At 37.1% G+C, this 26170-nt stretch overlaps 2 protein-coding genes across 3 annotated transcripts; both read right to left on the bottom strand.

Annotated features, from left to right (window-relative positions):
• Positions 1-2864: 2864 nt before the first annotated feature.
• c8h2orf49 (chromosome 8 C2orf49 homolog) lies at positions 2865-7537 on the bottom strand. Of its 2 annotated transcripts, none has more exons than XM_073846224.1 (4): positions 7380-7537; positions 6986-7143; positions 3786-4134; positions 2865-3699 (listed from the first exon to the last, which is right to left on the bottom strand). In XM_073846224.1, exons 1-4 carry the CDS (start codon positions 7503-7505, stop codon positions 3643-3645), a joined length of 690 nt encoding a protein of 229 aa, XP_073702325.1. In that variant the 5' UTR covers positions 7506-7537; the 3' UTR covers positions 2865-3642. The 2 variants fall into 2 exon arrangements, with proteins under 2 accessions (XP_073702325.1, XP_073702324.1); XM_073846223.1 differs by having other exon boundaries at positions 2865-3696; positions 7380-7518.
• A 2423-nt stretch (positions 7538-9960) lies between these two features.
• On the bottom strand, positions 9961-16383 carry gpr45 (G protein-coupled receptor 45). Its single transcript, XM_073846131.1, has 3 exons — positions 16166-16383; positions 14144-14332; positions 9961-11493 (listed from the first exon to the last, which is right to left on the bottom strand). The coding sequence occupies exon 3, from the start codon at positions 11371-11373 to the stop codon at positions 10246-10248; it is 1128 nt and encodes a 375-aa protein (XP_073702232.1). The 5' UTR covers positions 11374-11493; positions 14144-14332; positions 16166-16383; the 3' UTR covers positions 9961-10245.
• Positions 16384-26170: the final 9787 nt, after the last annotated feature.

Below are 26170 nucleotides of genomic sequence, written 5' to 3'. Positions count from 1 at the left end.
TAGATTACATGTTTTTCTCTAATTGAATTACATGAACTGGACTATTGCACTATCAAGCACTCAGTACAGATCAAACAATAAAATAGCACAATAGAGCCACCTAGTGTCGACAATGTCTATGCAAAACAATGTGCATCCTATTATCAGAGCATAGGCAAAATATATTTGTCAGTTTATCAATCATGATCGTAAAAAGCTTTGAATATTATGTTTTAATGTTTGAAATGAAAAATGCAAATTGTGTCTAGGTATGAATTTCTTGAGGTTGGAGCATATAGCAGAGGGAAAGCAGTCAACAAGTGTCCAGCAATGGGAACTCTTAAAATCTCAAATGTGTGGGCTGAGACGTCCAGAGAAAGTACAACTGGAATTCAGACGACAGGTGGTCCAGAAACCACTTGGTTACATAATTCTCATCCATTTGTATTGTTTTACAGTTTTGAGGACCTAGATCAGATTCTTTCACAAACTTTTCTCCTGCAGGGGAAGGTGAAATGATTCGTTCTGTGATTTCAATGTCTCCTCTGGGACAAAAACCTGAGAAGCAACTGCATGGAAAACAAGCATCTCTAATAAGTGGCAGTGGAGTGTTTGAAAGCTGAATAGAGAGACATGAGTGAGAGATGAGTGAGAGAATGAGTGAGCTGATACAGAGGACAAGTGAGCTGATAGAGAGAGTGTGAGCTGACAAGAGCGAAAGAGAACAAAGTGGAAGTTCTGTGAGCTCTGACATGGGGATAGAAGACCTACAAAGGAACGAGACAATGCTGAAAAGATGAGATGGACAAATCTAGCAGCATTGAGCCAACACTCAAAAAAGGCTTTCTGCACTTTAGTCATTATGACCAAGGCAAAAACACATGCACCTGTCAAGTTTGAGATTTTTTATTTTTCTTTAATAGTGTTTTTTCAGACTAGTGGAAAGAAAACATTCAACAGACACTGTTAAGTGTTTCTTTCATAGCACTTCATCTATTTTTGTCAATAGATTTCAATTACAATACATACTTTTAAAGGTCGTTTTCTTAAAATGAGTTTTTTCCTCCTACACTGAGCCATAAATCTCCCCTTCAGTAGCACTTACACACACACATTTTTATACTTTTCTATATTCTGAAGGTTTTTACAAAGGGATTTTTTTCATATATAATTTGCTTGATTTAATACATTTTATTCCCCCAAAAACTATGTAGTTTTCCGCCTGTTCTAAGTATTTTATGAATTATGGAGTGACCGAAAAATCCTTCTGTAAAAACATTTGACTTTAATGTAAAAAAAAAAATGAAACAAGAATTTTAAAACTGACTTCACCCAGTGTTTAGATTTTTGTACTAGAAATGTATGCAAATTAGTGCATATTTCATGAAATAATGCCTCGTTTGCATATTAAATTAGTAATTGTCATTCGAATTTACTGTTCAAGTTATTTAGTACTGACCTAAATAAGATATTTCACATAAAAGACATTTACATATAGTCTACAACAGAAAATAATAGCTGAATTTATAAAAATGTCCCTGTTCAAAAGTTTACATACACTTGATTTTTAATACTGTGTTTTACGTGAATGATCCACAGCTGTTTTTTGTTTTGTTTTTTGTGATAGTGATAGCTGTTCATGAGTCACTTTTTTGTTCAAGTTTGTCCTGAACAGTTAAACTGCCCTCTGCTCTTTAGAAAAATCCTTCAGGTCCCACAAATTGTTTTTTTCAGAATTTCTGTGTATTTGAAAACTTTCCGACATTGACTGTATGATTTTGAGATCCATCTTTTCACACTGAGGACAACTGAGGGACTCGTATGCAACTATTACAGAATGTTCAAACACTCACTGATGCTTCAGAAGGAAAAAGTACGCATTAAGAGCTAGAGGGTGAAATTTGAAGATGAGGGTAAATTTACCTTATTTTGTCTTCTGCGGAAAATGTAAGTAGCTTCTAAAGGGCAGTACTACATGAAAAATTTTGGTAAAATAAAAATGAATGCATAATTTTTCCTTCTGAAGCATCAGTGAGTGTTTGAAACTTCTATAGTTGCATACGAGTCCCTCAATTGTACACCTGAAAAGGTGGATCTCAAAATCATATTCAAATACACAGCAATACTGAAAAAACCAAAGAATTTGTGGGACCTGAAGGAATTTCTGAAGAACAGCGGGCAGCTTAACAGGACAAACAAGGGAGGGACTCATGAACAACTATCACCAAACAAAAAACACAACAACATCAGTATTAAGAATCAAGTGTATGTAAACTTTTGAACAGGGTCATTTTTTAAATTCAACTATTCATTTTATTTTTGGACAATATGTAAATGTCTTTTATGTGAAATATCATATTCAGGTCAGTACTAAATAAAAAAATAAAAAAAATCACATGCATTTTGTATGATCCCTCTTATTTTGGTAAAATTATTAACATGTTGCAGATACTGCAAGGTGTGTGTAAACTTTTGACATCAGCTGTATATTACATTTTTTGAGTAAATAGCCCAATACTGGCAGCAAATCAGCATATTTCAGAAGGTCATTCTGACACTGAAGACTGGAGTAATGATGCTAAAAATGTATCCTTGCATCACAGGAATAAATGGTTAAATTTTTACAATTTTGCTGTTTTTATTGCATTAAATGCAAAAAAAACCCTATCAACCTCAAACTGTCAACTAGTACATGTAAAAAGGCAGGACAGCTATGAAATTCATATATAATACACATTTAATAAACTAACTTTTTAAAGATATTGATAGTACATTTTAGTTTCACTGGTGCAGTATTAACTTATATAATTTTTATAATTTTATAATATAATTCTGAGGGTCATTCCTGACTTCTGTAAAAAAAAAAAGAACAGCAGACATCATGATCAATGCTCTCAGCCATTTATTTTATCAGGCTTGTTTTCACTGAGTAACATTCCATGCAGTTCAATAAAAACTCAATTCATAATGTCTAGAAAAGACCGTCACTAAAACACTGACATATGAAACACCCTTCATTTCGCTTTCTCACTTAATCACATCAATGCATGATGCAACACACGTCACAATTGCATTTTGGCCCCGTGGGGGCTATAAATACAAAAACAGTCAAGGGATTTACCTGATATTGACCGAAGCACTTGGACAGGCCTATCCCGATCTAAAACACTGATCAATGCAAACATTGTATGGGAGAAATAAAAGATTTCTTCAAAATGCCAATGCCAAACTCTGAATACTCCTATGCCAGTAAAACACTGCAGACCAATGGAAAGCAAGTCCATTTTTCATCCATTTCCTCTTAGTGGGTTTGATTAGCCAACATGTATCGCTCACAACGGAAAGTTTGTTCATAGCAAGAAAGATATTTCTATAAACATATTGCTAAAAAAAGTGAAAAACTGATTAGTCTAACATAAAACTGCTAGGAATATCTCAGTTCCTTCACCACACATCAAGTTGATGTGTCACCTAGTGTGAAATGCACCAGAGGTTCACATTACACAAGTCACCTTTCCTGAGGCTGGTAAGTAAAGATGAAAGTGACAACTTGAGATGCGAGGCAAGAATCCATCTTTTAAATTCATGTGTCTCATCATGAGCCTCAGAGACCCAGCAGACGACGTCGGTGGAGTTAACGTCCATCCTAGATGACTTCACAGATTATGGCCATGTGATATGTTGAATCTTTTTCTTTGTATCAGGTGACTTGATGTCCTTCTGCCACAAAAAATAAAAGAATATCAGAAAACCTAAAAGATTCACTCTACACCACACAACACCTGTCAAGCTGTTTTGATACTCACACTAGTGTTGGGTTCTCCATCGCTGGGGGACGTACGCTTCAGTTTAGACGTGGTATTGTTTGAATGTACTGGGGAGTTGGCAGTTTTAGAGTGATTACAGGGACTCTTGGGATCGGCCCCTGGCGGTGACACTGGCGTCTTGTTCGAGGAATTCGAGGAAGAGCAGTTTGTAGAGGTCCCAGAGAGCTTACGTATGGGGTTTGTGAGATTGATGCTGGAAACCGGGGGCTTTAGTCGGTCTGTGGTGACAGGTGCTGATGAAGGATCGTGTTTCTTCAGCTTAACACCGCCAGTGTTAGTAGAGCTGCCATCAAACACAATCAACGGCCTCTTCCTGCCACTATCAGTGCTTGAATTGAAACCAAAGAGTTATATAAGAGAAACCACTTTGGATATTTTCATTCAGTTACATAAGAGCCATACGAGAACTTGATGAAAAATTATATTATTACTCACAATCACCTCTCAAATCAACTTTTTTAAATTTTATTTAGCATATTCTAAATTGTGCATCAAGTTCAGTTAAGATGTCCTTAAACAAGCAAGCACAATGAGATTTACAAGCTTCAGCAAAAAAATATTTTTTTTTTACCCAAAGTTCACCCAAAAATTAAAATTGTCATTACTTACTCTCATGTCGTTCCAAACCCTAAGACCTTCATTCATCTTCAGAACACAAATTCTGATATTTTTGATGAAATCCGAGAGCTTTCTGACCCTGCACAGACAATGACGCAACTACCATGTTTAAGGCCCAGAAGGTAGAACATTGATAAAATAGTTCAGGTGACATCAGTGGTTCAACCTTAATGTTATGAAGCTATAAGAATACTTTTTGTGCGCAAAGAAAACAACTTTATTCAACAATTTTTTCTCCTCCATGTCAGTTTTTGATGCGCATTCACAACAGTACCATGACAAATGGTAGCATTATAACACTACGGATGAACCACTGATGTCACATGAACTATTTCATCAATGTCCTTACTAACTTTTTGGGCACTGAATGTGTCAGTTATGTAGCTGTCTATGGAGGGTCAGAAAGCTCTCATTTTCATCAAATATATTATAATTTAAGAAGGTCTGATGGGTTTGGAACGTCATGAGGGTGAGTAATGACAGAAATTTCATTTTTGGGTGAACTACCTCTTTAAATATATTTTGGAATATTGAATAATTACACATTTGTATGCATGCATTTATAGCTTGTATACTACGCATAAACCAGTGTTCAAACGTTTGGATGGGTAATTTTTTTTTAATGCATTATGTTTTTGAAAGAATGTTCACCAAGGCAGCATTATTTGATCACATATGCTGTAAAAAAGTAATATTGTGAAATATCATGAAGATTTAAAATAACTCTTCTATTGGATGTATTTTAAAAGATAATTTCTTTCTTGGCAAAGCTGAATTTCTAGCAGCCATTACCCAAGTCTTCAGCAGTGTTGGTGAAAGTTACTTTTAAAAGTAATGCATTACAGTATTGCATTACTCCCTAAAAAAATAACTGATTACGTCACGTAGTTACTTTTTATGGAAAGTAATGTGTTATGTTACTTTTGAGTTACTTTCGAGTTACTTTTTAACTGTGGCAGGGTTTTCCTGTTTACTTTAACATAAAAAGTTATATTTTCAGCAAATGTAAAAGCCTTTCACACCAAAAAGGGAAATGAATCAGCCTCAGGCTAAAGGAAAAGTAAACTGACATATGTACAGTAGAATGCAGAATAAGAAGTTTTAACACTCTTCAAAGGTCAGCAGCAAACATTGGTTATTAAAATGGGATTAAATAGATTAGTGTCATTTAACATTTAATTATTGCAGGTTTGCATCATATTCTGAGCTTACATTTCACCGTTTTAATTCATTTTGATGAATAGAGAATCTATTTTTTGCTAGTAAGAAGACTAATGTATGTTCACATTTACTCTAATGCCGCGTTCCAGGCAACCCGTTACTCGTTTTTTTCCAACCTTCTACCCGTGAAAGTGCATCCGAACGGCAGTCAAACCCGTGACTTCCCACTCGTGAACTCGTACTAGATCGATGTACTCCCAGTTCCGAGTTCTGACGTGACGTAGCTCGCGAAACCACTATGTCAGCACCTACGGGTGCGGTGTTTATTCAAGTGGTACACAGTGAAAAAAATAGACTTTAGGACAATATAACGTTGCAATCAAATTAATAATAATGTAATAATAATTAATGCGCTCAGGCAGTTCGGGGTGACTTGCCTGGAACCCTACAAAGTTGTAAGTCGTGATTTGAAGTCGTGATTTACAAGCTCAAAAACCTGCCTGGAACTAGAGGATGGATACCCGAGCCGAGCCCGACGGGACCCGACGGGTCGGGCCGGGTTCGGACAGATATTTAGAAAGGATGCTCGGGTTCGGGTCGGGCTCGGTCACCTCAGCGCGATAGTGCGCCCGTGTTATAACGGCGCTTTTTGCCCAGTGTGCACTGATGCTCTCATCTGTTGACATTTCCGAACGCTTTTTTTACAGTGGCTTAATAAAAGCGGGCTTTCCACACAAAAAAGTGCATGTGTCATTAGTATGAGTAAAAAGAGATTTTAACTGTGTCGGGCTGGGATCGGGCTCGGACATAAATATCTTAATGCTTGTCGGGCTCGGGTCGGGTTCGGTTACTGCTCTGTCGGACTCGGGCCGGGCTCGGACAGAAAAATGCGGCCCGATCCGCACTCTACCTGGAACGCAGCATTAAACTACAGTAACATCATGTTTGCACAGCGCACACAACGCCTCCCTACTTCCGATTTTCTCAACATGAGGACAGGAGACTTGTCAGTCAATAAATGGGAAAGCACTGGCATTGCTTACTTGAAAAAGTAACTCAAGATATTTTCTTGTCAATTAAAAAGTAATGTGTTACTTCACTAGTTACTTGAAAAAAAGGTTAATTAATGTTAAAAACAGTTGTGCTGCTTTATATTTTTTGAGGAATACAAGATACAATTCAGGATTCTTTAATGAAAAGAAATGATTAAAAAAAAACAGCATTTATTCAAAAAAGAATGTTTTTGTAACACTAAATACTGTCACTTTTGATCAATTTAACGCATCCGTCCTAAACAAAAGTATTACTGTCTTTAAATGACAAGAGGCAATAGAGTTAATTATATTAGATTCACACAATAAGAGACTTTTTCATTTGTCATCCAGGTGAACCATCAGTACCTGTGCGCGCTGGTGGAGTTCTGACGCGCTCGGCTTTTCTCCATCCTCCTCCCCCAGCGGCTGCTGGGCAGATCCCTCTGCGGGAGAGGAATGACATGCCGCAGGTACAGATCGGTGAGCCGGTCACGGTCTTCATCATCACCCACTGCTATCTTCCTCTAAAACACAACACAGACACCATTCGTTTGCTGCTGTTCTGTGACTGTTTTCTTTCTAACTCATGCCTCAGACGTTCTTACTAATGTTAGATCTGATAAAATTATACTTTGCAGAAACGCCTGAGCTCTCCAAAAACACCTACATTATAAAGATTATCATGTTCATATAAGAAACAAGCACGTTACGCGATTAGCTTAAAAGAACCCGACAGGTTTCATGTAGCTCCAAATCTCACCTCACGTAACATGAGCTGAATGAACTCCTGAGAAAGAAGTTCTGGATGAAGCAGAAGGTCGATTTTAGAGTTATCTCCGGCATTTGATGTAGGGTTTTTCGTTCTGTCTGTCCTGTGTGACGCCATGTTTCTCACCTATTTCCGGAGAGCGCAGGAAGAAGCGCCTTTGTTCTGCGCTTATGTGAGAGGCGTTTAACAGCACAGGATCATTACTGCCACCTACAGTAAATTGTGTGCTAGGACAGAATGAAACAGAATCATCTACATTATGAGTCAATGCATGACACAGTTTAACTTGTTTTTCAAACAAAATACAAAATTAAAAATTTCACTTTTGTGTACATCTATGTTATTAAATGAATTGGCATTACAATGGCCATCCACCACTCTCTTGGCACTTTCAGCCTTGGTCAGTGAAAAACAAATTGACCATTTTTTAATCTTTTTCAGTATTCACCTTATTTTTCCCGTAAGAGCAGTCATGGCCATTTGTAAATTTTATGGGTCTGGCTTCCGGTCATCCAGCTCCAGCTATTTTTAGCTGTACAAAAAAGCTAATTTTGCTGCTTGATATAGCAAATAGGTGTGTCTTACCATATTATTTTAATGTATTGTCTTAAATATGAGCACACTTGTTTGTAGTGCAAAAAGTTTAAGCAGTTACTGCACATGTTATTCTTCTCATTATTTCCCAATAGCAGCTAATGATCCGGAAGTCTGGCCCATAAGTTTACATCCACGTTGAAGTCTATATTGACAGTAGTATGGAAAAAAAAAAAAATCTCACAATTCTGACTTTTTTTCTCAAAATTGTTTGATACGAACTTACAATTCTGACATTTTTCTCAGAATTGTGAGATATAAACTTGCAATTGTAAGTTATAAAGTCAGAATTGTGAGATGTGAACTCGCAATTCTGAGAAATGGAGTCAGAATTGTGAGATATAAACTCACAAATCTGACTTTTTTTCTCAGAATTGTGAGATATAAACTTGTAATTGTAAGTTATAATGTAAGAATTGCGAATTCTGAGAAATAAACTCACAATTCTGACATTTTTTCTTAGAATTGCGAGTTTATATCACACAATTGTGAGTTAAGTCAGACTTATGAAAACTTATGAAACCTAAATTCTGAGAACATAATATGAGTATTTTTTCCTCTCAAAATGGGACTTTAAAACTCGCAATTAATTGCAAGTTTCAGGTCATATTTGGGAGATATAAACTTGCAATTGTGAGAAAAAAATCTGAATTGCGAGATAAAAACTCGTAATTCAGAAAATTTTCTTGCAAATGCGAATTTGTATCTCACAGTTCTGACTTTTTTTCTTGAGAGCAATTGAGAGTACATCATGCAATTTTGGGGGAAAGTCTGATTTGTGTTTATGTCTCACAATTCAAACTTTATAACTTTAATTAGTGAGTTTATTCATCACAATTCTGAGAAAAAAAAGTCAGAACTGCATGAAAAACATTCAGAATGGCGAGATATAAACTTTCAATTGTGAGAAAAAAATCTGAATTGTGAGATAAAAACTTGTAATTCTGACTTTTTTTTCTCACAAATGGGAGTTTGTATCTCGTAATACTGACTTTATTTCTTGCTTTTGTAAGTATATATCACACAATTCTGAGAAAAGTCTGAATTGTGTTTATGTCTCACAATTCTAACTTTGTAACTCGCAATTGCGAGATTATATCACACAATTCTAAGAAAAAAAGTCAGAATTGTGAGTTTGTATCATGCAATTCTTAGAAAAAAGTTCAGAATTGTGAGATTAAAAGTCACAATATTTTTATTCAGTGGCAGAAACAGGCTTCCATAGTATGGTTGCCAAGTTTGATATGAATTTACAATTCTGACTTTTTTTCTCAGAATTGTGAGATATAAACTCACAAATCTGACTTTTTTCTCAGAATTGTGAGATATAAACTTGCAATTGTAAGTTATAATGTAACAATTGCAAGTTTATATCTCACAATTCCAAGTTACAGGATTTAAAAGAAAAGAAAAAACACTAAGATTGACAATCTGCAATTGTGGCTTTACTGACAATGCCACATTTTTAAAGACAATGAATTCCAAATTACAGATTTCAGGAATGGTAAGAGTGTTAATGATGGTAGTTTTTAATGCAATTTGCATAAGCAAAATTCTTCAGTCAGACTGGTAAAATAATTGAAAACAGCAAGTAGAAATAATAAATCTATTGTAAAACTTAAGAAACAAGAACAATAATTTAAGTTTGATTATTTATTTTTTTTAAATAAACTTTATAGACAAAAAGTATTCAGTTCCAACTGCCACCAGTCCTGTAGTTTCACTTTGGGATTGATGTTCAAGGCAGACTCAAGGTGGTTAACATTACTGACAAGCACAGCTTGAATGTGGGAGAACAGCAATTGAAATTGATAAGAAAATGGTAATGGGTTTGTTACTCAGTGGGTTACACAGACAGATAAAATGTATAGCTTACTGTAAGGTGCTTTGGTTAAAAAATTCTGCCAAACACAATTACTGAGGAAAAAAACGCACCTAACTATGAATAAATTTGATCTAAAAAAAAGTCCAGTAAATCACCAGTTCAGTTACTTTATTTGTCAACTTTTCATGTTTTACAAAACTGCAGAACATGTATAATCCCTCCAAAAGAAAAATAAAGAAATGACCTAGTTCAGGAACATACATGAATATTGCTTCTGATGAATTTCAGACAGCAGATGCTGTTTCCTTCATCACTGCAGACTATAGTTATCTGTCAAGTATTCAATTCATAAGAGTTCTTTGAAAGCATGAATGTGTCATATCTGAACATCATCATCTTCCATTCTCAGTCAATTTGAAACATACTTTGGTGCAAATCCTAAACAGAAGACTGCGTCTCACTGCTGCACACATAGATGTTGCTGGGCCTTATGCGTCTGCGACTTCGCCCGGGAATCTTGGGACAAAGATGACAGCTCTTGGGCATGAACTCCAAGCAGGCCTCACGAAACTTTCGGATTCTCCAGCAGTATATCACCGGGTTGAAGACCGCCTTGAGGTAACTCAACCACAGCGCCCCGATGCTGATGGGGTAAAACGCTGGGCTGAGGTAGAAGCGTCTACTGAAAACCGCCAACAGGCTCACCACCGTATGTGGCAGCCAACACACGGAGAAACCAATGAACAGGATGAGGATAGTAGTGAAGGCCCTGGTTTTGAAACTCATGTCCACGTTAACTTGTGGCCTTTGCAGACCGGTTAAACCCAACTTGCTGACATGGTTAATAGCGACGCTGCCTTCGCTGGTGTGATTGTGGATGCGCAGTGCGTTGCGTCGAACCGTGTTGAGAATACACAAATAGGAATATAACATTACACCAAATGGCACAAAAAACACAGCGACCGCAAGCAGAACTGTGTAACCCCGGTCTGCAAGAGATTCACTGTATCCCAGAATGCATTGTGGTACTTGTGCACCAATCCCAGCCGTCCTCCAGCCGACCACAGACGGCAGGGACACACAAAGCGACAGGGCCCATGACGCGGCAATAAGGATTTTCGCACGATGAGGCGTCAGCTTGTCCTGCCGCTGAACAATAATGAGGAACCGATCAACGCTGATGATTAGAAGTATAGACACACCTTCTAGAACAAACAGCCAGTACAGCATGACGGATATGCGGCAGAATCCCACTCCGAAGCTCCAGTCCGTAGTTGCGAGAGTGACGGCGGTAAACGGCATGCACAGCAGCGACAGCATGATGTCTGAAAAAGCCAGTGTGGCCAAGAGCAGATTAATCGCTGAACGCATGGCTGGCTTCTGATACACTATCAGACACACAATGGCATTGCCAAGAAAACCAACGGTGATCATGAAGATCATGATGGCTGCCAGTGCCACCCGGAGAGTAGTGGGCATGAGGGCAGTATCAGAGTCTTGCATCTCAGTTTCTATTGGTTCAAGAAGTCCACACCCCTCCAATGAGCTGCCATTACATGAAAACATGGCAGCTGTTACCAGGTATTAGCCATTCAAGGCTGGAAAATCATAGCTAAACCTTTGCCATGGTCCTGTGAGCTATCATCAAGCGGATTCCTCTCCACACTGAAGACTGTAAAACATTACCTGCAACAGAAGACAATAAGTGTGAGATATATTAATAACAATAAAAATATTCAAAAGTTTGGGGTTAGTACAATTTTTTAAATAATTTTATTGACCAAGTATGAATTAAAGGGGACAATGAATGCCAAATTCACTTTTACATGGTGTTTGAATATAAATGTGTCTTAGCAGTGTGTGGACACAACCACCCTAGAATGACAAAAATCCACTTGCTCCTTTTTTTTAAATCCCCAGAAAACCTAAACAGTCTCAATTATCAAGCCGTTTAGATTTTCTGAGCATTATGATGTCATACTGCTCAGGCCCCGCCCATAACCACTGACGGACTGTCCCGTGTTAGCATATTTCCACCCTCAACCAATTGTGCGCTGTCTACCATTTTCTCCGTGCTCAAGCAGCTGTTGCAACAACAATGTCTGTAAAAGTTAACATACAGCCATATCAGCCATATCAGCCATATCAGCCATATCAGCCATATCACCCTGCAGCCCAAGATCGGTTGCTCACTGAAGCTAAGCAGGGCTGAGCCTGGTCAGTACCTGGATGGGAGACCTCCTGGGAAAACTAGGTTGCTGTTGGAAGAGGTGTTAGTGAGGCCAGCAGGGGGTGCTCACCCTGTGGTCTATGTGGGTCCTAATGCCCCAGTATAGTGATGGGGACACTATACTGTAAAAAGCACTGTCCTTCGGATGAGACGTTAAACCAAGGTCCTGACTCTCTGTGGTCACAAAAAATCCCATGGCACTTCTCGTAAAAGAGTAGGGGTGTAACCCTGGTGTCCTGGCCAAATTCCCTCCACTGGCCCTAGTCAATCATGGCCTCCTAATAATTCCCTTCCATTAAATTGGCTATTTCACTCTCTCCTCTCCACCTGTAGCTGGTGTGTGGTGAGCTCACTGGTGCCGTTGTACTGTGGCTGCCGTCGCATCATCCAAGTGGATGCTGCACACTGGTGGTGGTTGAGGAGAGACCCCCCATATGATTGTAAAGCGCTTTGGGTGTACGGAAATACACAATGAAAGCGCTATACAAATGCATCATTCATTCATAAGCCTTCATTTTCTCCTAACATGAGAGACACTGAGGATGCAATGGATTAGTTTTGTTCTTAAAGGTAACAAGCTACCGAATTCACATAACACAGAAGAGAGGGGTGGGGTGAGCAGTAGCTCATTATCATTTAAAGAGACATGCACCAAAACGCTGTGAACAGAGCTGTTTTTGAGAAGGTAAAAAAGGTGTTGTTTTGCACGACCATTGAGGAATTTTAACCAACATATTTTGTAGGCATTTTATGAAGACCCTAAAGAATCCTACCAGCTACCAAAGTGCATCCAATGTCCCCTTTAAATAGATCAAAAGTGACAGCTAAAATATTTACTTTGTTACAAAAATGTAAAATTGTGAACAATTTATTGATCAGTTTTGGCAAAAAAAAAGTATATTAAGCAACTTTTTCCAATATTGTTTCTGATTTTTAAATGTTCTGATTTCTGAAGGATCATTTGACACTGAAGACTGGACCAATGGCTGCTTAAAAAAATAAAATCATATATATATCACACTACCAGTCAAACATTTTTGAACAGTAAGATTTTTAGTTTTTTTACAAAAAGTTTACAAAAGTCTCTTCAGCTCACCAAGCATTATTTATTTGATCCAAAGTACAGCAAAAACGGTAAAATTTTGAATATATTTTAAAATTGAATTTATTTAAGCTGAATTTTGAGCATCATTACTCCAGTCACATGAACAAAAAAAAAACATTTATTATATTGAAAACAGCTGAGTAGAAAATTTTCAGGTTTCTTTGATGAATAGAAAGTTCAGAAGAACAGCATTTATCTGAAATATAAATGCTTTTGTAACATTATAAATGTCTTTATCATCACTTTTGATCAATTTAAAGCATCCTTGCTAAATAAAATCTTTTAATTGGTATAATGTATAATGTTAAAAAAGCTTTTTATTTCAGATAAATGCTGATCTTTGGATCTTTCTATTCATCAAAGAATCCTGAAAAAATGTACATAATAATAAATGTTTTTGTTATTAGAATGATTTTTTGTTATTACAATGAGCTAAAAGATCATGTGACACTGAAGACTGGAGTAATGATGCTGAAGATTTAACTTTGATCACAAGAATAAATTACATTTTAAAATATATATTAACAGAAAACTGTTATTTTAAATAGTAAAAATATTTCAAAATGTTACTGTTTTTGCTGTACTGTGGATTAAATAAATACAGACTTGGTGAGCAGAAGAGACTTAAAAAAAATCTTACTGTTCAAAATCTTTTGACTGATAGTGTGTGTATATATAACAATTGTAAAAAGTGTTAAACAAATAAATTTGACATGACTTTATTAGAAAGGTTTTTCAATCTTGTAACTGCTGAAGAACGAAAAAAGTTAAGTAAATATTGACAGAATTAAAATTTTTGGGTGAACTATCCCTTTAAGAACACAGAGGTGCTGTCTGTGATAGGATTTCAATGAGTGATATTTTTCTGACACTTTATGAGAATTGCATGATCAGTAAGGACATATGGTGAAAACATTTTTGTAATAAAGACATTTTTTGCCTAAACATCTGTAGCGCAATCTGTGCAGAGCACAATATGGTGAGCAAATACAAACCACAACCATCATGTTTACAGATGAAAGAGGGAATGATGCACACTCAGAGGATGCTGCTGTTGCCATGGTTACACCGGGCTGTTCTTTGCTAAGTATAGTGCAGATATAAAGGGGAATGTAAATTCCGAGAATTCATCACACATCTTTGCATGTCATCCTCCGACACCTCCATTGTCCTGGACAAGAATAGAATACCTGCAAAACACACAGTAGGACAGTTACACCGACTAATTTTAGAGCATATTTCTAGCCATATTTCAAGTAGCGATCATGGCTTAGCAAATCAGATTTTCATGGTTAATGAAATACCTTTCCTTCTCTACATTTTGTTTATCAAATTGAGAGAGACAGTGGATACTAGGGCAGGAGATATTAGGATTTTTCCTCATTAAGCTCTATAAATGGTGGTGTCCCAGTGTACATCCAAGTATATATGGAGAATAACAGGTAATTATCAGCATACATTAAGATTTAAGATTTAATTATTTAAGATCATGCACTGAGCTACAGATGACAAAACAAAGAGATATGACAGACAGAAGCAAAGGAATCATGCAATAGAAACAAAATATCATATAAAATATGCAAATATGTGACCCTGGACCACAAAACCAGTCATAAGGCTAAATTTTACAAAACTGAGATATATACAGCATATGAAAGCTCAATAAATAAGCTTTCTATTGATGTATAGTTTGTTAGGATAGGGCAATATTTGGCCGAGATACATCTATTTGAAAATCTGGAATATAAGGGTGCAAAAAAATCAAAATACTGAGAAAATCACCTTTAAAGTTGTCCAAATTAAGTTCTTAACAATGCGTATTACTAATCAAAAATTACATTTTGATAGGTTTACAGTAGGAATTTTACAAAAAATCTTAACGGAACATGATCTTTACATAATTTCCTAATGATTTTTGACATAAAAGAAAAATCAATAATTTTGACCCATACAATGTATTTTTGGCTATTGCTACAAATATACCCTAGCGACTTAAGACTGGTTTTGTGGTCCAGGGTCACATATACTATGTTATATAAAATACGTGAAACATAATAATGGAAAAATAACAAAATAAGAATAAATATAGCCTACAATGAAAGCCAATAACAATTATTTGAATGTCTGACCGCTGATACGGAGAACATTTTTTAACACAATGATAAATAAATAATAAATAATTATAATACCAGCAATAAAATCAGCAATACATGACTACTGTATATTATTATTAACCGATTATTATCATTTTGTTTAACCTGTTTAGTTGCATATATGGCCGACAAATTGTTGTTTACATTCATTGCACACTATTTCCATTATTATTCCATTATTTATTTATTTATCTTGTTAACAGTGTATAATGTTATATGCTATTCGTCTAGCATTTTTAATTAAGGCGCCAATGCTTATCTGTGAATGGTTATTAAAAATAAACCAAGGTGTTTCCTCCTGAACACCCAGTGGCATTAATGTTTATATTGGGTGCTATTTTTAGAGACCCACCAAAAATAATTCATCTTTGCATCTTTTCATACAACAGAACCCATAAACGATTCAGTGTAAAACATCAATCTAAACTACTGGTGGTAATCCTAAACAGAAAGACTAAAAATAAACACATTCATATTAAAAAGAAAACAAGCAACAATTCAGTATTTGGCAGCAGGTTTTCAGGATCTGTGCTCAACCAAAGAACTGCTTATTCGGAATTAGACGTTATGGTGAGACAGCCAACGTCTTAATAATTATTTACAAATGCACCAAAACATACAGAATTAAATGTTTTAAATAAAATGTATAGGCTATGTATCACACGATAGGAAACAAATATATTCGAATTGAAAAATGTCTAAGAGTGATATGCATATATGCATGATAATTGGCAGTATCAGTATCTCACCCTTGCAATGTATGCATTGATCACACGATGTCAACTGATGCAGCGTTTCAGTTCTCACGTGCACTCGAGCGCTTGCCAGATGTGATGTGATAAACAGAGCGAGATTGTGCGGTGGTTTTACCTCTTATCCACCGAAGTCCGTCTATTTTTTGGGCGGCGAGCCGTGAAAATCCATAACAGGTGAAGGACAAGATGTTGTGGCGGCTGCCGTTGTAGTTTGATTTTAGAGAATTGCTATTGTTTCCACTGATGCGATTTCTTGCTGCATGAAACACGTCCGTCGGGGTGTGGAGCTCTGGAGGTGTGACAACGGCAATCAATCACAGCTGTAGTATGAGCTTCATCCTTAAGGATTTCAGAGGTACACGGATGACAAACTGCATCAGGAGGTCACTGACGTAAACTCTTAAATATAAAGCTCAACGGTTCAGCCAAAGACGTCCTTGCTAGCAAGAATGTTTTGGTTGCGTTGGGTTTTTGAGTTTGGTTATACTCAGAAATGTTTTCCTGTGGCATAAAACCCTTTGCTTTGCTTCTTACAGTAATCTTTACGTTTAAGAGTTTAAAACAAGATCAAAGCTGGGCTGCAAGCTTTTGTTGTTGTCGTCTTTTTATTGTAGCGGTAAGGCATCGTGTCCTTGAAATTTCTTCATTAAACATTTTGTTTAGCTAACTGTCTAAATGGGACTTATTGTTTTTATACAATATCAGTCAAAAGTTTTTGAACAGTAAGATTTTTAAAGAAGTCTCCTCTGCTCACCAAGCCTGAATTTATTTGATCCAAAGTACAGCAAAGGCAGTAATATTGTGAAATAGTTTTACTATTTAAAATAACTGCTTTCTATTTGAATATATGTTAAAATATAATTTATTCCTGTGATCAAAGCTACATTTTCAGCATCATTACTCCAGTCTTCAGTGTCACACGATCCTTCAGAAATCATTCTAATGTGCTGATTTGCTGTTCAATAAACTTTTTTTTTTTTTTTTTTAAAGTTGAGTACATTTTTGTCGGGATTCTTTGATTTGAAATAAAAGGCTTTTGTAACATTATACATTACAGTAGTCAACATTTGAAGTGGATCAAAAAAGTTAATCAGAGTTGTCCTAAGAAAACTATTGTTTTGGTTTTAGGACAACTTTGATAAAAGGTTTTGATCCACTACTGTATCGTTCAAAAGTCTGGAGTCAGTATTTTTTTAAATACTTTTATTTAGCAAGGATGCTTTAAGTTTATCAAAAGTGATGATGAAGACATTTATAATGTTACAAAAGATTTCTATTTCAGATAAATGCTGTTCTTCTGAACTTTCTATTCATCAAAGAAACCTGAAAAAAATCTCCTCAGCTGTTTTCAACATAATAATAATAATAATAATAATAATAATAAATGTTTTGAGCAGCAAATCAGAATATTAGAATGATTCAGCTTTGAAATCAGGAATTAATTAAATTACATTTTATATATATTCATATAGAAAAAAAAATATTTTAAATAGTACAAATATTTTAAAATTATACTGTTTTTGCTGTACTTGGGATCAAATAAATGTAGGCTTGGTGAGCAGAAGAGATTTCTTTAACAAACATTAAAAATCATACTGTTCAAAAACTGGTAGTGTACAGGCTGCTTAATTTAGTAGTAATATATATTTATATTTAATTTAAAATAACTTCACACATTCAAAAGTATGGGGTCAGTACAATTTAAAAAAAAAGAAATTAATATGTTTTATTCAGCATGGATGTATTCAATTTATTTACAATTTATTTTTAAAAATATATATTTAAAATGCTGTTTTGTTTTTAGCTAGAATCCTGGAAAAATGCTTACGGTTTGCACAACATTTTGAATATTAATAATAAATGGAAATAAATATTGGTAATGAAATGGTTCTTAAGCAGCAAATCAGCATGTTAGAATAATTTATACATTTAATTTTCAAAAATATATAAAAAATAAAAACAGTTATTTAAAATTATTTACATTTTTAAAGGTTATCGAAAAATGTTTTACATTACTACTGTTTTATTGTATTTTTGTCATAATATTTTTTCTATTTTACTGTACATTAAAATCCTAATTATTCCTGTGATCAAAGCGGAATTTTCAGTGTGACATGATCCTTCAGAAATCATTCTAATATGCTGATTTTTTATTATTGTTTATTTATTAGTCAATGTTGGAAACCTGTGATACTTTTTACAGGATTCTTTGATGAATAAAAAGTTGTAAAATATATATATATGTAATATATACATATACGTAAAATAGAAATCTTTTCTGACAATATACACCACTGTTCAAAAGTTTTGATTCTTTTTTTGTTAAATAAATTAATACTTTATTTAGCAAGGATGTGGTAAATTGCTAAAAAGTGATAGCAAAGACTTATATTGTTAAAAAAGATTTATATTTTGAATAAATGCTGTTGTTTTTTACTTTTTATTCATCAAAGAATCCTGAAAAAAGTATTACATTTGTCTCAAGAATTATGTTTTATCTATATTAGTGACAATGATTATGAATGACAAAGATATATTTACTTTATTCGATTCACACACAAACCTGTTGATGTTAGATTTTCAAAAAAAAATTTGCTTATTTATTAGAATGTCAAATGAGCACAAATGCTCTCCTAAGTCACCGTTGTCTTTATTCTTTTTAAATTTCACATTTTTTACTTACATTTTATGATATTCACAAGGACAATTCGAAATATTTGGTCTTCACAAGTGTGTTAATCCTGTACTCATGCAAACAAGCAGAGTGTAATGATTTTTATGCAAAGCTGGTGAAATAGATGCCAATGACATAAAAACACACATTCAAATGTTTCATCATGCTGTCTTGGATGATGCAAGAGTGAGAGTGACACTGCTATTGGCCTCTGAGATCTCAAGATGATTGTGTTATGACTGTCACCAGGGCAACCTCCCCATCTTTGGCCTGTCAATAATGGAACACTCTGTGCTTTATAGACCCTCGCTTTTACTCTTTGATGCTCACTGAGACGTCACAACACAAAACCACAACAAGCCCACATGAGGATGACTCAGATGCACTCTCTCTCTAAAAAAAAGACTTCAAATACCTGTAGCTAAATAAAATTGCTCATAGGAACTCATATAAACTGAGAAATGATATTGCATAAACATGACCTTCATACATTATTGTCTGTGTTTGCTCTAAATCAAAACAGTTCACAGTCACGCTGTTAAGTTGCTGCATTGTGAATCTGAAAATACCAATGTCTGTAGGCTTCAACTTGAGTTAAATGCTCAGCAACAAAGCCTATGAAATGAAATAGCAGTTTATTAGTAAATAATGCATAAACAACTTCCACTAATTGATTCAAATAAAAGATGACAATGTGTTATGTACTATCAATATTGTTTACTGTTTTGTTGGTTTGTTTTTTGACATCATTAATTTAAAATAATGGAAACATATGACACAGAACATGCTCACAGAATCATAATGCATGCAGTGCTACATCAGAACAGAAGATGGCAACATTGTCCAGCTCATAACTGTAGCTACATTTCAACAACAGCTTCTCCTCTGTATGTGAACAACGCAGTGTATAACACGCAGTTTATAATTAAAACGTTGAATAATAATTATTACTGAATTAACAGTATCTTTAAATATCATTAAATACATGTGTAGCCCACATAATATTTTATTTTTAATAAAAATATAGCCTAGTCTAACAGTGAATTTGTAACTTAAAAACGTAATCAACCTTTAAGGGAGATTTATGGCAACACTTTAAGAAATAATTGACTACGAAAATAATGCTCACCCTAGGTGGTGATGCGGCCACGATGCGAAGCGGATGTGCATTTTCTAAAAATTCATTATTCCGCTTATTTTACGGTTACCACATCTCAAATATTGTTCAGATGTTGTATTACAACTGTGTGTCCGTTAGTTGTATGTGTGTGCGTTTGTATGTGAGAAATTAACCATGGTTTTATTCTGCAAGTGTAGTAACCATGTTTTTTTTGGCACATTGATTGGGCTATCATTTGTATAACCATAGTTTTACTACAAATACCATGGTTAAACTATGGTTAGTGTTGCAATATAATGGTTAATTTGTGGGTACCATGGTTTAACAATTGTAACCATGGTCTTATTTGCAGTAATACATGCTTAATTTTCATAAGCGAGAAAGCGGGAGAAAGTAGGCTACTTTCTGTACATAATAAAACGCAATTTTGTGGCAAATGGCAATAATTGTTTTTATCTTGTTGCTATTATTTTGGCTTCGTCAGTGTCATTGAAGGTTTTGGTTCTTTTCCTGTTGTAGGCTGTGAGGACCTTTGAAAAAACTGAAATCATTTGGCAAAGTGATATGGACATGTGATGCGGTCAAGCTGCCTGGAACTACTTTAGTCTTGCCTTTCCCTGAAAATAATTGCACGCCTTAAAACGTTCGTCTGCCAATCAGATTCAAGCATTGAACAACCCCGTGGTATCCACCTTATCCACTGCTGCGTCCCAATTCGCATACTATCCGTCCTAAATAGTATTCGAAAATAGAATTTGTAAACACGCATAAAAAGTGTTAAAAAACTACAAACATGGAGGATATGCGCGACCAACGGACAGATAGAGAAAGGGGTTTGAGTGATAAATAATCAGTGTGTAACCTGATGAAAAATATATTTTTTAAATGTTATCCTCGTTATATTTCATGTGCAGCAACATTATGAACTTTTATAATGATATGTTTGGTCATTAACGTTTAAATGCATAATTATGCAAACACAAGAGCAGAGTTCTCGGCATGAAAGACTCCTGAAAGAACGTGCCTCTTCATTTCTCTCTAATACGGTAGGAAATTAAATTAAACGAAATGTAGATAATGTTAACTGTGATGATTGACAGGACAGTTTAAACAGTGAGAGGATTCAGGTAACTAAGCAACAAAGCGTCCGTTAAAAAAGCAGTTATGACGAAGTAGTATGTCCCAAAGCTCGCCTACTATTCTGCTACATACTCAAAAGTATGTACTTTTTCTTCACAAAAAGAGTACATACTTTTAGGGCGTAGTGTAAGTAGGCGAATTGGGACGCAGCACACCTTCTTCCTCAGTAACGACCAGCGGTGCCATGATGGATTCTAACTTCCATTTGGGTGCTTTCGTGTTCCGGTCTAGAAATCTATGTTAAAACGAGGTGAAAAATATCAACTGAATTGAAACTTTTTCAGTATGACTATATGATATGACTATATACTATGCTAAAAATGTGTGAAGGTTTAACGTTATATTATCGGCTCTGAAAATAACTTGACTAGAAACACCAGAGACCTGTGCAAGACTTCCCGTTCATTAGCCGCAGTATAGAATAACGAGAAGAATAACATTGTGCAGTAAACGGTAAAATGAGCACTACAAACCAGTGTGTTTGCAATTAAGATAATACATTAAAATAACATGTTAAGACACACTAGTTTGCAATATCAAGCAGCAAAATTTGCTGTTTTGTAGTTAAAAATAGCTGGACGCCGATGACACCGGAAGTCTCGCATATTAAATTTACAACTGGCCGCACTCACTCTTACCATGAATATCCACCTTTTTCTGAACGCGGAAGAGCAGCTTGAACAGCTGGAGTGGTGCTTTCCGGTCTCTGGAGTTTCTAGTCAAGTTAATATAGTCAATATAGTTAATTTCAGAGCCGATAATGTAACGTTAAACTTTCACACATTTTTATCATAACATAGTATAAGTATTTACAGAAAACCTGATCTCATGACAAAAACATATCTGTGGGAACTTTTTCACAAAACGCAAAATACGTGCCTCCATGTACGTTTTGTGACATATTCAGTGTGAAATGTCCACTGGGTGGCGCTAAAAGAGTGTTAGGTGTTTTCCCCGGAACGTTTTATGTGACGTTGGTTTTGTAATTAGGGGTGGGCGATACTGCAAATTTTGGTATCGATCCGATACCAAGTAAATACAGGGCCAATATCGCCGATACTGATACCAATACCGATACTTTTCCCTTTCAAAAACATAAATTTGAATGATGGCTAAAATCTATCTATCTATCTATCTATCTATCTATCTATCTATCTATCTATCTATCTATCTATCTATCTATCTATCTAATATGTACTGCGTTATTATGGCTAAATGAGATTTGTCATAGCACTTGCATGTTATTGCTCTTTTATTGATTCTGATTGTTTCTAGGTCTTTTTGTAAGTCACTTTGGATAAAAGCGTCTGCTAAATGTCTAAATGTAAATGTAATATACATTCACCTTAAAACTATGTGGATATTCTTTGCCTTTCTAAAAGGAGTTTGCAAGCAGAGGACTCCAGAATATGAAAGCAATGCATATAGTTTTATGAGCATTACCTCCCATCGAGTTATAAACAAAAACTTAACATGGCTTAATGCATTAAAAAGGTAATATTAAAAGGCCAAACTGATGATGCAAATTATGTGCAAGCAGCCGGGGATATGAACACAAAGTGCATGCATGTGAAGTGTTTTTCTCTGGTAGAAAATCATTTATAAAGAAAACGTTTAACAACAAACTTTAGCTGTACAAAACAGCTCGTTTTACTGATGGATATTGGAACCATATTCCTTACCATATTATTACCATATTATTTTCATGTATTGTCTTATTTATTATTTTGATGATTGCGCCTGTGCCCGCTCCGTCTCCCGCACCCCAGTAATTTGAATCAGTGCATAATAATGAAAATAATACCGTACAAATAAAAAGAAGCATGGTTTTACAATCAGAAATTTCTTAAACCAGTGAACCCCTGTTAACTTTTCAGTATAAGGATCCAGTAAACGAATGCGTTCAAATAGCAAGTTCAAAACATCTCTAATAAATGTGTACCGTTCCATATCTCGCTTTAGCCAAAAGTATCCGCTTACGCTTGGAGTCACGTGATGGCATAACAACAAAACAGCATAGCAGGGGAGCAGCAACAATGTTTGCATTCGAGATGTGAAAAGAGCGGCATATTTACGTCTATACTCTTTGTTAAATGTATTAAGCAATGCAGTGTAGAGAAGAAAAAATTAAGTTGAAGTATCGATCTCAGCAGGCTAGTATCGATCCGATACCAATACCAACGTTAGTATCGATACTATCGATATTTGGATCGATCCACCCACCCCTTGTATGTGTAGCCAAGGTGATGTTGTACCTGCGGTGATAGGCAGGATCCCCTTTAAATGCGTGCTTCCGATTAATAGATGAGTGGCATTTCAATTGTTTGGCGTGCAGGTGGTTTTCCGTCGCTGGAAGAACAATCTCTGATGATTTTAGATGTGTGCCTTAGACGTTTTTGTACTGGTAATCCTAAAGTGAATCACGTGTGGAAGCTGAATGAACACCACTATATAGTGCACTTTCTCAGGCTCGTTAATTTGGGCTGGATGAGTGGTAAATGCTGAATGAGCAGCACAGTATATTGCACGTGGGGATTGACGATCTATGGAAGCGTGTGGTGATTTATAGCCCTGTAACGGTGTATGTGTGTGATCAGATAAACGTGTAAAGAGTTTCCCAGTCCAGCTCAATTGATCACTGTTTTTCCCACCTTCATATATTTTATTTTGTATTTTGTTTTGTGAATTAGTACATTTTGCGTGTTGCCCATGACTTGTGTCTTTTTTTCTTTTGTATCTTTTTATTTTTTCTGTTGTGCTCTTTCGAAACCTTGACATATAGTATTGCTCAGTGTGATTACAGAAGAGGGTTACATTCACTTACGCATGCACAAGTGTGGGGTGTCAAGAGTGTCTACATTTTCTTTTTTGTAAGAGTCTGTGTGCTGTGTAAGCCAATTGTGATTTCCCTTTGGGTTTATTGTATTTTCTTTTTCTTTCTTTTTGCTATTGTAGTGTTTGGTATGATTTTTGGAAGTGTTGTCACCCTCTAAACTGTTATACTTCTAGCTCATATGAGCATCACTTGTCAGCTTGTTGTCACGGTGCACACATCAATCGTCTTCTCATGTCTTGTGATCTGTGGGTTTGTCATGTGATCGTGTGCTCACTCAGCTGAGCTGCCAATCAGTCCGGCACAGGTGTTCATCATTACCTTCAGCCCATAAATACTCACCTCATTCTCTCTTTCCCCGTCCGATAGTTCTACTGGATGTTTGCAGTGTTGGTTTGTCTTCGTGTGCGTCGATCATCTTGTGGATTGTTCCTGTCTGAGTTCGTCTTGTCTTCGTTGGATCTGCACTCTGGATATCACCACCACGGGACTCACGCCACCACACTGTCTGCCATCTCACCCCTGCCTCACCCAGCCGGGAGACCCATCATTCACGGACTGTGTTCACTATCTGCCTTAATAAATATTCATTCACCTGCTATTGCTTCCACTCTCTCATTTCAGTACGTTACAGAACTATCGGACCAATCATGGAAGCAGCAGGCACACCTCAACCCACGCTGGAGGATTATGTACAGGACTGCATCTCCCGGCTGGAGAAACAAGAGAAGAGCACGAGCGATATGGGACCAGCTATTCGTGCTCTTGTGGGGCAGGTGTCCGAGCTGACCCAACGCATGCAACAACTTCAGCTTCCCGCTGCGCCCATCACGCCGCCCACACCGCCAGCCCCTCTCGTTTCGCTCGGAGCATCGGCGATGGCTCTTCCACCTGAGCCCCGCCTTCCCCCGCCGGAGGCTTATAGTGGTGAGTCGAATCTCTGCCGAGCTTTCCTCACTAAATGCTCTATGCATTTTGCGCTACAATCTCGCACGTTTGCTAGTGAGGAAAGCAAGGTGGCATTCGTACTCACCCTATTAACGGGGAGGGCGGCACTTTGGGGCACGGCCGTGTGGGAAAGTCAAGATCCCTGTTGTGCCTCGTTCGAAGCACTCTCCGCCGAGATGAAGCGGGTGTTCGACCGCGCGGCTTCGGGGAGGGAGGCCGCGCGGACCTTAATGGATCTCCAACAGGGGGGGAGATCCGTTTCTGACTACTCAATCGAGTTTCGCACCCTGGCGGCAGAGTGCCAATGGAACGAGGAGGCGCAGTGGGACAGATTCCTGCATGGGCTGGCTGATCGCGTCCAAAAGGAGATCTACGCCCTGGATCTACCCGCCAACCTCAATGGACTGATCGATCTTGCTTTGCGGGTAGACTCTCGTCTCTCCCGAGTCGAGCGACGTGGATTATTCGCTCGGCTCCCCCCTGGGGAGGAAGTTCCACCACGAGCCAGCGGCCACGACGCGGTCAGCCCTTCCTACGATCACGAGCCCATGCAGGTGGGTCGAGCTCGGCTTTCCCGGGAAGAGAAGGAGAGGCGGAGGTCCCAGGGCCTTTGTCTATACTGTGGAGCCAAGGGACATTTCGCGTTCAACTGTCCAGTAAAAGGCCCAGCCCGGCAGTAAATCTGAGGCTACTGTCGGGTGGGATCTCCGCTAAGAAGACCTCATCCAGTTCGACCTCCACGCTCCTCCCGGTAAGGTTAAGATGGCAGAATCACGATCACCTCTGCACGGCACTTCTGGACTCTGGGGCTGAAGGTAACTTCATGGACTATAACTTTGCACTTCATAATCATGTTCCTCTCTCCTCCCTCACCACTTCTATCGCTGTCTCTGCGTTAAATGGTCAGACATTACCCAGGATTACCCACACCACAGAACCCGTCACTCTCACTGTGTCTGGCAACCACAGTGAGAGGATTCCCTTTCTCATCCTGGATTCCCCTCATGCACCTGTGGTCCTTGGACACCCCTGGCTCGTCAAACACAATCCCCGGATTGATTGGCAGCTTAAGTCTGTGTCTGAGTGGAGCAAAAGTTGTCATGAGTCTTGTCTTGTGTCTGCTTGTCCGTCTGTCTCTGTTTCTGTGTTTCAGGAGAAGGCGGTGGATCTGTGTAACGTGCCCACAGAGTATCTCGACCTGAAGGAAGTGTTCAGTAAGTCTCGGGCTGCTTCTCTTCCTCCGCATCGTCCCTATGACTGTGCTATAGAGTTACTGCCAGGTGCGTCTCCGCCCAAGGGCAAATTATATTCGCTCTCGGTTCCTGAGAGAGAGGCTATGGAGAAATACATTTCTGATTCTCTAGCAGCCGGGTTCATTCGACCCTCCTCTTCTCCAGCGGGGGCG

Source organism: Garra rufa, chromosome 8, assembly GCF_049309525.1.
Source record: "Garra rufa chromosome 8, GarRuf1.0, whole genome shotgun sequence".
Lineage (NCBI taxonomy): Eukaryota > Metazoa > Chordata > Actinopteri > Cypriniformes > Cyprinidae > Garra > Garra rufa.
Note: the sequence above shows the minus strand (reverse complement) of the source record. Positions and strands in the feature narration are given on the sequence as shown.

Bases quoted from the DNA above. Each gene is read 5' to 3' on its own strand.
- gpr45 (XM_073846131.1), bottom strand. From the start codon at position 11,373: ATGTTTTCATGTAATGGCAGCTCATTGGAGGGGTGTGGACTTCTTGAA.
- c8h2orf49 (XM_073846224.1), bottom strand. From the start codon at position 7,505: ATGGCGTCACACAGGACAGACAGAACGAAAAACCCTACATCAAATGCC. The intron at 7,144-7,379 runs GTGAGATTTGGA...GTTGTGTTTTAG, and splicing joins TTCAGCTCATGTTACGTGAG to AGGAAGATAGCAGTGGGTGA. The intron at 4,135-6,985 runs GTACTGATGGTT...TTTCAATTCAAG, and splicing joins AACTCCACCAGCGCGCACAG to CACTGATAGTGGCAGGAAGA.